Raw genomic sequence first — 13,431 nt, forward strand, 5'->3', positions numbered from 1 at the left:
CGTATGTGGTGTGGGTGGGTGTAGATAGGTGTAACTAGGTGAGTAAAGAGAGTGTACATGGATTAAGTGGGTGTGAAAGGGTGGTGGATGTGGGTTGTGTAGGTATGGGTAGTTGTGGAAAGATGTGGGTGCATGTAGATGGGTATAGTTGGTGAGTGTGGGTGTGGATGGGTGTAGGTAGTGTGTGTGTGGGAGTTGGTGGGTGAGTGTGGTAGGGTGTGGATGAGCGTATGTGGTGTGGGTGGGTGTAAGTTAATCCATGTACCATTGTCTCCCCTCTCCCCCATGTATGTAACGTGTAAGTTATAATATAAAACAATAAATAAAGTATTTTTTATTACCTAGCAATTAAAAAAAAAAAATCCAGACACAAGGAACCGTGATGCCTAAGGAAATGCCAAACAGGAAAACATAAGGCCCTTTCCCTGTGCAACGATCTGTAGTTCACATATTTTGTACTAGATGGCAGCACCGTCGTTCCCGAGGCTCTTGAGATACCAGTGGCGCCATCTACCAGGCTTTTTCTCAGCGGGCTCGAAAAACAGCAAATCATAAGACCCCTTCCCTGCGCGCGCATCTGTAGTTCAAAGAGTCCCCACTAGATGGCAGCACCAGTATTTTTCATGACTTGAGAGATAGTGCTGCCATCTAGTTGGGAACTTTTGAACTATGGATGCGCGCGCAGGGAAGGGGTATTATGATTTGCTGTTTGACGAGCCCTCTGATAAAAAAGCCTGGTAGATAGCGCCACTGGTATCTCAAGAGCCTCGGGGGGGGGGGGGGGAACGATGGTGCTGCCATATAGTAGAAAATATGTGAACTACAGATCGTTGCACAGGGAAAGGGCCTTATGTTTTCCTGTTTGGCATTTCCTTAGGCATTTTTTTTTTTTATTTTTTTTTTTTTTTTTATTGCTAGGTAATGAAAAATATTTTATTATTTATTGTTTTATATGATAACTTACACGTTACATACACGGGGGAGAGGGGAGACAATAGTACATGGGTTAACTTACACCCACCCAAAACTATCTGCACCCTCCCACACGACCAGTTACACCCACCCACGACCACCTACACCCTCCCACACCAACCTACACCCACCGACAACCATCTTCACCCTCCCACACCTACCTACGTGACCACCTACACCCTCCCACACCTACCCACGACCATCCACCCATCTACCACCTCCCACACCTACCTACACCCACCCACGACCATCTACATCCTCCCACACCTATCTACACCCACCCATGACCACCTACACCCTCCCACGATCATCTACAACCTCCCACACCTACCTACACCCACCCACGAGCATCTACACCCTCCCACACCTACCTGCACCCACCCACGATCACCTACGCCCTCCCACACCTATCTACACCCACCTACACCCTCCCACACCTATTTACGACAACCTACACCTTCCCACACCTACCTACCCCATCCCATACCTACTTATAACCTCCCACATCTATCTACACCCTCCCACACCTACCTACACCCTCCCATACCTACCTACACCCTCCCATACCTACCTACACCCTCCCACACCTACCTGCACCCTCCCATACCTACATACACCCACCCACAACCATCTACACCCTCCTACGCCTACCTACACTCCCCACACTAACCTAGACCCACCCAGACCACCTACAATACACCCTCCCACACCTACCTACACCCACTGACAACCACCTGCACCCAGCCACAAGCATCTATACCCTTCCACACCTACCTACATCCACCCACGACCACTTACACCCTCCCACACCTGCCTATACCCACCCACAACCATCTAAACCCACCTTCAATCATCTACACCCACCCATGATCACCTACACCATCCCACACGAACCTACACCCACCCACAATCATCTAAACCCTCCCACACCTACCTACACTCATGACCATCTACACCCACCCACACCTATCTACACCCCCCCGCACCTACCCGCAGCCGCCCACACATACCTACACCCCCACCACTACCTAGGTTATTCACGACCACCTACATCCTCCAACAGACCTACACCCCCACTCCAGACATACACCCACTTATGCCCTCCCACCTACCAACACGCACCCATGACCATCTACACCCTCTAACACCAACCCAAAGCTAACCACGAATATGTACATCCCCCACAACTACCTACACCTCTCCCATACCTACTTACACCCACCCATGACCATCTACACTCTCCAACACCTACCTAGATCTACCCATGACCATGTACCCATCTACAGCTACTTACACCTACATACCCATACACCCACTGGAAAGGACATCTTTTCACTTCAAACTTGCACCGTATCTCCAGACGATTTCAATCAGCCCAAGCACCATTCTGAGCTGCCAGTGTTAAATGCAGCCTTCATTAACTCCTTACTAATAAAAAGAAATCTGGAGGTTGCAGGAATAAAATGAAAAATATAAATACCATATCCTATTCGAGGTGCAGGGGTCTGAGGCTAGTCTCCCACAGTCCAATATTTTTAAAACTATATGACCAGCCTACTTCCCCAGATGGCATTTCATGACTGACAATATTACTTTTGATGACTTCTATATTATAGTCTTACTACCATTAGAGGATTTTATGCAGCCTAGGACAGACTTTTTGAGCCTGATGTTAGATTATAGCCTTCACAAAAACTTTTCCTCCTAGAAGGCTGTCATACACTAAATCAAATTGTCTGGAGACAGGAATAAACCCATAAATAATAAGGTGGGGGTGGGGCCTACAGCCTGGGGTCCCCACACAAAAGGGCCTCATGTAAGAGTAAATACTGACCTTCGTAACTTCATGGCCTTAAATTAGAAAGAGCAGCAGATACTGGTATGTGTTGCACATGGGATAGGTATATCTTAAAAATGTGATGGGTATCTACTGTACATCACTGAGCTCTGCCAACATTAGTCTTAGGGAGCCTCCAACAAGGTGGCCCTCCACAACTCTTGATCCAGCTCTGCCAGATTCAAAAGGCTAAGATTTCTTCAGTTACAGTATTGACCCCTTCACCCCAGACCAATTCATTCAGCTTAGGAAGGACTTTCAGTAGGCAGTGTTAATAAAAGCTAACTCTAACTCTTCCAATTCAAAAAGTCTCTTCCAAGTTAAAGAAAGAGCATGTGGGAGTAGCAAGAATAAACCACTACAAGTTGACATCTCATTCAAGGGTTGAGTTATTTTATCATGATTATTCAAGGTTCATTCCTTTTCCGACAATTATACAGAGGAAATGGGAGATATACAAACAGACTTTTAATATTACAACCTTTATTTAATACAATCCTTCCCCAGTAAAATTCCCATAAACTCTATTTCTTTGATATGACGGTTTTGTATATTATTGCTACTACCAGGTATTTCACCCTGCCCGGGAGAGCATCCCTAAAGTAATATGGGGTAATGGAGGCTGTATTTAGTCCCTCCAGTTCAAAATTTCTTATGTAAGCTTAACAAAATGGCCTCGAGATGGTATCACCATAATGATGAAGCTAACACTCACATTCCTATGACTCACTCTTGGTTCAGTAAAATCATTTGACATTAGCTGAAATAGAATACTGTACTAGTTTTCATGACCACTGAGGGTTAGTGAAGACAATCTTAACAACTCTTAGGCTCCAACGACATACTGCTAGTTGAGCAATTTTGTTAGGGGCTTCCATTACTTTAAGTTTAGAGATAACTGACCATGTTACCAAGTTTGTTTTCACATGATTGCAGATCTGTAAGTGCTGTGATCCTGAACCATTTCCCTGCTCAGTCCCTATCTCACAGGTCTCCATGTGGGATTTCATTATACGTCTTCCTTGTTCTCTATCAAGGCATTCTTCCATTCACATTCATCCCTATGACTCTTCTCAACCAGTATCATTTTGAGATGTCAAAATTACCCCAACGAACCAATTATCCTACATCAAATCTGTTCTCAGAAGTCATTCAGTGATGTTAGCCAAAATAAATGCTGAACTTACATGATCACAAGAAGGCTAATGGAGATCAAAAAATTAGTTCTTGTTATAAGTGAGGGATGTTTTCCAATACATCACAACTTTTTCTGAGATTTTTCAAATCAGAAGAGTTAAATATAACTTATATTAACCATTCCACTTCAGTACTATAGATTCTTCTAAATTGAATGATATTTTAAGACAGCAAAAATAATGTACAAAATATGCTATAAAAATCAGTTACATGTCATTAACCACTTCAGTACTGAAGATCATTTCCAAGCTGTGCAGAACACCTTGAAGAGAGCTAGACCAAAAATTACAAATATAAATAGTGCTAATGCTGATGGGGTTACCCACAATATAACTGACGTTTTAACCCTTTCAGCCAGATGACAACAATTATCATTTTTTTCTTGCTCCTACTAAATTGTATTAAACTCGGAAGAACCATCTAATCCTGAAGTGTTTAATGAAGGACATAATTAACCCCTCCAGTTCAAAAAACCTACGTTGAGTACAATATCCTAGTGGTAGCAAAACTAACTTGGAAAAGATGTTGTAGGGCTGAAGGGGCTACTTACATATTCACACTTCCTTCACTCTCACCCCTTCTGCCAAAGGACATAATTCTATTTCATTCTTGCTACCTGATGAGTTTATTCAGCTTAGGATAGACTATTCAGAGCTGTTTTGGCTAGTCAATGTCTCTTAATTTCTACACTAACAGGAAGCTTTCCTCAGCTGAAGAATATCATTTGGTAGAAGTAAGAATAAACTAAATACAAAAAGATGTCATCCTACTGAAATTATTAACATGAAGGGTTAGGATAATCCCTATCAACTGCATACATTTAGATACACACTGAATTTTTTCCAAGTCCCAATCCTGCCTTAGAAAATGACATGCAATAGTAATTTACAGCCAGGTATACATTTTTTTTTTCTTTTTTTCTTTTTTACATTATAATCCTCCCCTAAAACACAACATTCAACGGTCAAATTTACACCTAGGTCCCCAACTGAACTGCCTTTTCTGCCTGATCATAATATTCCCCCAGAACACACTCCACAGCAGTGAACTTTCAGTCCAGGTCCTCAGTCGTATTGCTGGATGAATAGAGGATGATCGATGGTCCAAGGCAGCCATTTGACTCAGGTACTACATCTTGAGGCAAAATTTTCATATTCTTCTGTACTGGTTTATCTCTGACACTTCCTTCATCTGCACCAGCTCCAGTCTCAGTCACTCCTCCATAGCTCCTGTGAGGGAAAAAGATAATATAAATAAAAAAGAATATCTTTTTATACTTGTTTTGACTCAATGACAACTTTTATCTTAGTAGTAGTAGTTGGTGTTCCACAGGCAGTCTGGCCGAACTGGCCCATGCCCCTAAGGAAGGCCACAACCAAGATGAGGCTTTCCCAGAGAGCTCTAGAGGAGTGTATGTTGTGTTGTTGGCACAGGTGATTGTGTGCAAATGCAGTCTTCCATAATGTGCTTAATAGCAGGGGATACTGTGTTGCACCCTAGACAGACATCAGCGACGGAGTCATCCAGCCTCATCTGATAACTCAAGAGGGTTGGTTGATGCCCACATCTCAGCCTGTCCAGGTGGACCCTGTTCTCACAAGGGAGGTCGGATTCAGAAGCGTGTAGCCTATATCAGCTGTGTGTTGTCTCTGAGTGACTGAATGGACCAGTGAGCGATTTGAGCATGGACATGCTTCTAGAAGCTGGTTTGAGGCAGGCATGGGGGTAGAGATGACAGTACTGTATTTGCATATGATATCGTGTGCTGGGTGTTGTTTATCTTAGTTGGATGATATGCTGAAGTGTAAGAGATTGGTGAAGCGAAATCCCACTTGCTGAGGGCCAGGGCAAGGTCTCAGTATTATAACTATTTCAAGTGTTTAACTTGTTCTCCTGTGAACTGTTACACATCTTATCAAATAACTCGGACTTCTTTAGCTACTCCCAACAGTTTCCAGCAACTACTGGAAAGGGTTTTGGCATCTGGTTTAGCTACCAGTCCATAGGAAACATCAGGTGTACCACAGCCAGCCTGACTTATGAGAAGCACAGCATCAATTTTATTTGATCATAACCAGTTATATTAATTTATTTCACTATGTTCATGATTTTCTTATTTTATTACTACACCCACTAGATTACAGCATATATACACATGCTGCCTGGGGTTGCACAACAAGAATTACAATTATATTTTTAAAATTAATCCTTGCTTTTATCAAACCATTTTATTCAGCTTGAGAGACTTTGAACTGGAGGCTCAGATACAGCCTTCATCAGCCCTACAATGGGAGGTTTTGTGTATGCCAAGCAAAATTGGAGTTTGAAGATATTAAACAATAAATATAAAAACAGCTAAAAATAATGGCAATGAAAGGATCAGGAGAGTCTTTCATACTGAAGGGGATAATGAACACTTTAGTTAACCTCTCCAGTTTGAAAAATCCCTACTGAGCAAATTAACAGCCTGGCAATAGCAAAAATAAAAAATCAACATGGTAGTTGTTCTGCCTGGCCAAGCAGACCCAATGGCTAAAGGTAAGCAACTGTGTCTGTAGGTTTCTCCTTCAGGTACAATACATTATATACACTGTGTAGAGATTTGGCACTTCCCTGTGGTATACAAAGCCTCACCTAAAAGGTCCTTCTCATGGTAAGAGGCAGGGAAAGATGAGGAGGTTTAACTCCTGCATGGACACAGCCACTCCACCCAAGGTGCACAGTGCTACCTTATGTAGGTTCCTTGTCAGTGCCTCAGCATGGTAATGATGGAGATGAGTACCATAAGAACAAATTTTATGATGCAGCTTTGAATGTCTGTTACCATAATAATACTATGGTACCACATCTTTCAGCAAAAATCGAAACACATTAATATGATGTAACATTCCTCTCAACCTATTCACTATAATCAAATCTTTTCTTAGTTTAGTTGCTTATATCCAACAGATTTACTTAGCTTAGGGGAAGCATATCAAGTACTGCAAACTTGAAGGATGGTGTACCTCTGCAGGAGAGAAGTAGTGATGTAAGATGACACTGCTAAATTGCAAATCTCCCTCCTCCTGGCACCATCTTCCTCTGGTCATTGTCTTCTGACATGTGCAGAGTACAGATCCCAAAATTTCTATGGTTACCTCCTGAAAAACATCAAAGGGTTAGTTTAGATATAAGACACCAATCATATGAATAGGCAGGGATGAGGTGGGCAGTACAGTCAGGGATATATTCTAGAATACTGTACATTTTTCCAAACAATGTGTAATTGAGGGGAACTGGCAAATCAAGTTCATAGGGGCCAATGGAGGTTTAACCCTTTTATTGTGGTTGGTACACCAGGGCCAATATTAAGTCCTGCTTCATAAAATCCAGCATCACGATCACTATAAATAAGTGTCATGCTATTATGGTTAATGTTTGGCACCTGGAACACTGAAACAGAATGAAGAAATGCACTAAGTCCTGTTCTTCTAAATCACGATTAATATGTACACCCACTTTTCACTTAACCTCAATATGGCACTCTAAGTATTAACATTTTAAGAGATACTTATGCTTCTGACTGATACTTTGGGAACTATATACACCCCTCTCAAAAAAAAAAAAAAAAAAAAAAAAAAAAAGAGCATCATCATCATTCTGCTCCTTTTTCCCTATAGTTCAGCTATAGTACTGACTGCTTAATCAATAATTGAATAAAAAGAGGGGTTACATGTCATGCTGTACTGTATTATGCTCACTATGCTCACTGCATGCTTACTATCATACAAAGTTAGGAAAGAAAAAAAAGAAAATATAATGACTAATCAAATTACCTTGAATTAAAGTGGCCTCAGACAAGTTCAGCAATTTCGTTTCTTTCACATTCATGCAGTGCAGGAAAGACGGAACCCACTATTCTTGGCCAATGCGTAATCTGATCCTCCTGCAGAAAGAGCTGAGCAAGCTCTCCTGAACTAGGAAATTTTAAAAATTTCCTCCCTCTTCCCCCCACACACACCATTCTACCTGTTATTCAATATATGGTTGTTGTAACACTCATACTTAATCAAGTGTCCCCATAAGCACAGCTTTGCATCATCAATGCAGCCCTCCACTCTCCACCCAGGGAATGAAGCTGAAAGTGTGTGCCTATCTTGTTTGTTTCCACTTGCAGAACATATGAAGGCACCCGTTTTCATCGTCTCTGGACAATAACAATACAACCATCTCCACCACTGTCCAGGGGATGGAGTTATAAGGCATATGTCTATCCAAATGGTTTCCACTCTACAGACTTATCATGGCTACCACATGAAGGCCTTCCTCTCCACCATCTCCTGCGGACAAAAGAATCACTGAGAACACCAAACAGACTGTTCAGTACAACAGTAGGCTATATCGGTATTATTTTTAGATGATGGATGGGGAATCAGAAGACACCCTACAGAGAATTCATCCACATACAGTATTTGTAAATTATGACAGCGTAAGCTGGACTCCCATACATTAGTAAAAAATATTCAAAAATCCCAATTTTTAACTAACTCATTAATGTTTAATAATATTCAGCTTAATCCTGCATCATCCTTGAACATGCTTGGGGTTTCATTTACTCGGGACTTATCTTGGAAAGACCATATTACATCTCTTGTAAAATCTGCTTTCAAGAGATTGGGTGTGCTAAGCCGACTCCGCTCTTTCTTTACCCCTGCACAATTGTTGACTCTATACAGAGGTTTTATCCGCCCCTGTGTGGAGTACAACTCTCATGTGTGGGGAGGCTCCCCACATACAGCTCTTCTCAATAGGGTGGAGTCAAAGGCTTTTCGTCTCATTAACTCTCCTCCTCTTACTGACTCCCTTCAACCTCTGTCTCTTCGCCGCACTGTTGCATCTTTATCTCTTTTCTATCGCTACTTTAATGGTCACTGCTCCTCTGAACTGTCTGCTTGCATTCCTCCACCTCTACGACGGGCGCGTAGCACCCGTCTGGCAGCAACCTCTCATCCCTTTTCTGTCCAACTCTCTAATGCAAGAGTTAACCGTTACTCCCAGTCTTTCTTTTATGCAACAGGTCAGCTCTGGAACTGTCTCCCTCTATCTGTATTTCCTGCTGCCTATGATCTTCAGTCTTTCAAACGCAGTGTGTCCAGGCATCTCAAAATGATCGGATCTTGAATTTGGCTCTCTATTGTATTTTGTTTTTCTCTTGGAGGGAACTGTTACTGCGGGCCATGGCCTTTGGTTCCTTCTTCCTCGCATAAAAAAATAAAAAATAAAAAAAAATTAAAAAAAAACAGGTTAAATGGTAATTTTTTAATTCACCAGTTATATGAACTAAGGTGGTTCTCCTAAGCTGAACAGAAATGGCTGGCTGCTCAAGGCTGGAATAAAATAAAATGCTATCTTCCTTCTGACTTTACTTCACTCCAAGGATGCTATTTATCTGTTATTCTTGATACCACTAGACTATTATATTCAAAGGAGATGTAATGAAAGGGCTAATGCTGGCAATATCTAACTCTCCAATTTGAAATGCTTTTCCACAGTTGAATAAAATCACTTGGAGATTGCAAGAGTTAAATACGAAGTATGTAACTAGATAGAATGGGTTTATGATCTACACAAATACTATATTTTTCAATCTGTACATAAAGCTTACATTGCTGTACATAAAACATATAATAAAAGCAAATCATATGCTGTGTCGCAAAGATTTAATACTTGATACTGCACAAACCAAACCTTGAAAGACCTGGTTTAATTTTCCTTCACTGCACCCACACCCGTTGGTTATTTCAGAGTGCTCTATGAAATTATATTGTCAAACTGGGGTGGGTGGGTCTTCTCTATAGCATTTCCATCGCAAAAGCATCTTTATGGAGGCTTCAATATCGATCTTATTGTGCTGCACAACCTTCACCCTGCAACAGTTTCCATCCCCAGAGGTGCTAAAGTGGCTGAAGAGGCCTAAACTACACCTTCTTCCTAAGGTAAGCTGCTTTTCAAGGTCTGAGTGGCTTTCAAGGTTAGGTTAAATTCGGGTTTGGTTAATGATACAGCACGTGGGTCTGCGGAAGGCAAAGTGCCCCCACCCCCCTGCCCAGTTAGGGGAAGGTTAGATGTAGTTTGGTTATGATAGGTTAGTTATGGCAGGTTAGGTTTGATTTGGGTAGGTTTTTAACACAGCTATGATTTGGATATTATTTGTATGACAATTTCAATCAATTTTGTTGTTTTTATTCTGTATCTGACTTCACATACCCGTAGTGATAAGAGTCGCTGGCAACCAAATTCTCAAAATTGACCGAAATATTGTACACCTAAAAAAAAAAAAAAAAAAAAAAAAAAAAAAAAGTGCAATACAGGAAAAAAAAAAAAAAGCCAAGACCTTACCTGGCCATGAAAGCCACATTCTTGAGTCCCAGCCTTGGAATTCTTCCATCCCACCCTTGGCATCATTTGGTCCCTGTCTTGGCATCCTTCGGTCCAAACCCAGCATCCTTTGATCCCCACCCTTGGGATCCTTCAATCCCACCCTTGGCATCCTTTGGTCCTAATCTTGGAAAGAAGTGGAGATGCATCCTTTGATCCCACCCTTGGGATCCTTCAATCCCAACCTTGGCATCCTTTGGTCCTAATCTTGGAAAGAAGTGGAGAAAAAGGATATATATATATATATATATATATATATATATATACTGCTTCCATTGTCAGCTTTTGGTCTGCTAGGTACGTTTATGCAATAGCTATCCATACAGGAGGATAATTTTCCATGGTTTTACCTCCATTAAGGATAGGGCAGTCTCATAAATGCTCCAATCCTTAGCTATCTATTCAGGAAAGTATTATGCTTGGCTATCTGTTCAGGAAAGTCTTATGCAAAGGTACCAGTATGCTTTATTTGAAGCAGTAGATGGACCTTGCCAATTGAATTCATATTCCTCCAGTTCATTTTCTGTATATTTTTGACTATTTTCAGGGTGGTAAATTACCTTTTCCTGCTGAAAAATTTCCCAGTTTTTATCAGCACTTTCCTTAAGCCATACATATGGTTGTTTGCTGATGGCGGAACGGAAAAATCTTAATGTACGGTACTGAAAGATGGATTTTGTTTCCCAACTGGATGCTTGGTTAGTTTAGGTTAGATATTAGGCATAGTTAAGCTTCCACCCTTCCCCCAATACCCATGACAAATCAAACAAGTTGGCACAGTAGAACATGGATAAAAATGGGGCAAATAAATTTCACAAGAAACGTTTATTTACCACCCTACGGTAGAAATAATCAGAAAAATATAACAGACTAGCAGGAAAAAGAACTGATTTCGTAAGGTGCTTCTACTGCTTCAAATAAAGTGCACCTTTACCACATTCAGAGCAGAATAAAATACCTGTAATTAATTATGAAATCCCTGAAGTAACAGCTTCGCCCGTGATAGTCCCCTGCTGGTGTGTGGTGTCCACTTCTGCAAATCTACACTACCGTACCTTCTATTTTCCTGCTTCCCCCATTACTTTTCATTTCCTTGGCCATAATAATTATAGCTCTTCTCACCTGTCGTGAATGTAAGATGACGTCTTGCCGTCACATTAAAGGGACTGTGCTCCTTTCTCCTTTACTGACACTTTCCTGCTTCCTAGCTCACAGTTCCTTCACCTGATCTTATATAAAATTATACCCTACCATAGCAGTACTAGATTCTTACCTGTGGTGTGTGCAAGCTGCCGTCATGTTGCAATATTCTCGAAACCTTAAAAACGAAGGGTGCGGCACTCTCCCGTAACCAGTCTCCACGACAGTCCCCCAGCACTTGTTGACGTCGACTTGTTGTTGTTGGCGTTCACTCCTAATGGATCCATTTTCTGTTATTCAAAGGTAACAACAATTGGTAAACTTAGCAATTTTTTATTATATTTATTTATTTCCAAGAAAGGCCAATTAAGCCAGAGGAAATGTATATTGCACCTCCTAAAAACCTAAACCACAATTTCACCCTCTTAATGATAAAAGCATTGGAATTAGAGTGCTTAGTTTAGATATCAGATTCGTATATTATACATAATGACAGGAAAAGGATTATTGATAAGTAACATCAGAGTGTATGGGATATTGTGCATACATTACCAAACTCAAAATTTCAAATGGGGAGGCACTGGGTATCCAACTGCACTGAAAGTTACTGAAAGTCCCACACTGTTGCAGGTGATATGATCTACTGAATATGTTATTAATCTTGAAGTTATATTCAGTTTGCGTTTCCCCCCCAAAAAAAAAAAAAAAAAAAAGTAAAGAATGAATAATTGAATAAAAGCTGCAAAACAATTCAGACATTCATCAGCCCAGAATCAATTTAAAAAAAATCTCAAATTACGAATCACAGGCATTTACAGGGTATAAAAGCCAGACACTTTATTTAGCCCCCCCCCCCACGAGAATATATCTATCTATCTGTTGCCAGACGCCATAATCCCTTAAGAGGTGGCCGTTTGTCTTTGAGTTAGTTGTTTACGGAGAGAGCCACTAACCCTCCACCAACGCACTTGCTGTCACCTACCTGGTAGGGAACACGTATGGTTTGGTTATATGGTTAACATCCAGTGCTGGAAACGGTTTTCAGGCTTACAGGAAACCATTAGGCTTGTCACTCAGTGTAATGCCACCTGAGGAAGACGAGCAACGAAAAATAACAGGAAAGATGGGAGAAATAAGAAGAGGAGGGAAGACACACACACACAAAAAAAAATGATAACAGTGAAGAAAGAAGTAGGTAGCATTACATCAAATGAGTGGATGATGGTCGCCACCACCTACCAAAGGAAAACTCGAAAAATAAAAATAAATATACTCTCTTCGGTACAGTCTTGGGAGAGAATTTTTCACACTTCACTCAGACGACGTATATTTTATTCTTGTTTCCTCCAGACGATTTATTCAGTACAGGAAATAGTGCAAGGGTTCATGAAGTTTATATCTAACCCCTTCAGTTAGACAAAAAAAAAAATCTACCCTAATGTGAATAAAATCGTCTGGAAAAACAAAACTAAAAACAAATACATACATAAATAAATCAAACAAAATAAACATAACGCCTCACGCTGAAAGGATTTTTTTTATTTTTTTGCATTTTATTCCAACTAATCCCAGACGATTTTATTTAGCTTAACATCTACAGAAAGGAAATGGGCTAAGTTTTCCATCATCAAAATTATTGCTCAAGTCTGTCGATTTCTATTTAAGTCTCTCCATCTGTCTGTATATGCAACCATCCATCATTCCTTCCAACCATCCATCCATCTATCCATTCCATCATTCCTTCCATCCATCCATCCATCACTCTTTCCATCCATCCATCCATCCTTCCTTCCCTCCATCCATCCATCATTCCTTCCATCCATCCATCCATCTATCACTCCTTCCATCCATCCATCCATTCATCCGTC

The 13,431-nt window shown here is 40.9% G+C and overlaps 1 protein-coding gene across 1 annotated transcript in view; it reads right to left on the minus strand.

Moving 5' to 3' along the window:
- Nucleotides 1-3,313: 3,313 nt before the first annotated feature.
- Nucleotides 3,314-13,431, minus strand: part of LOC145407687 (uncharacterized) — a 55,636-nt gene continuing 45,518 nt past the window's right edge. The window contains exons 3-5 of the mRNA XM_080278553.1: nt 11,697-11,814; nt 7,012-7,146; nt 3,314-5,235 (exon numbers count right to left, since the gene is read on the minus strand). Of these exons, the coding sequence (XP_080134679.1) occupies nt 5,215-5,235; nt 7,012-7,146; nt 11,697-11,814 (274 nt within the window). The 3' untranslated portion in view covers nt 3,314-5,214. The remainder of the gene's footprint in view (nt 5,236-7,011; nt 7,147-11,696; nt 11,815-13,431) is intronic.

The sequence above is a fragment of the Coenobita brevimanus genome, chromosome 74, assembly GCF_032717465.1.
Source record: "Coenobita brevimanus isolate Jiangsu-jjx chromosome 74, ASM3271746v2, whole genome shotgun sequence".
Taxonomy (NCBI): domain Eukaryota; kingdom Metazoa; phylum Arthropoda; class Malacostraca; order Decapoda; family Coenobitidae; genus Coenobita; species Coenobita brevimanus.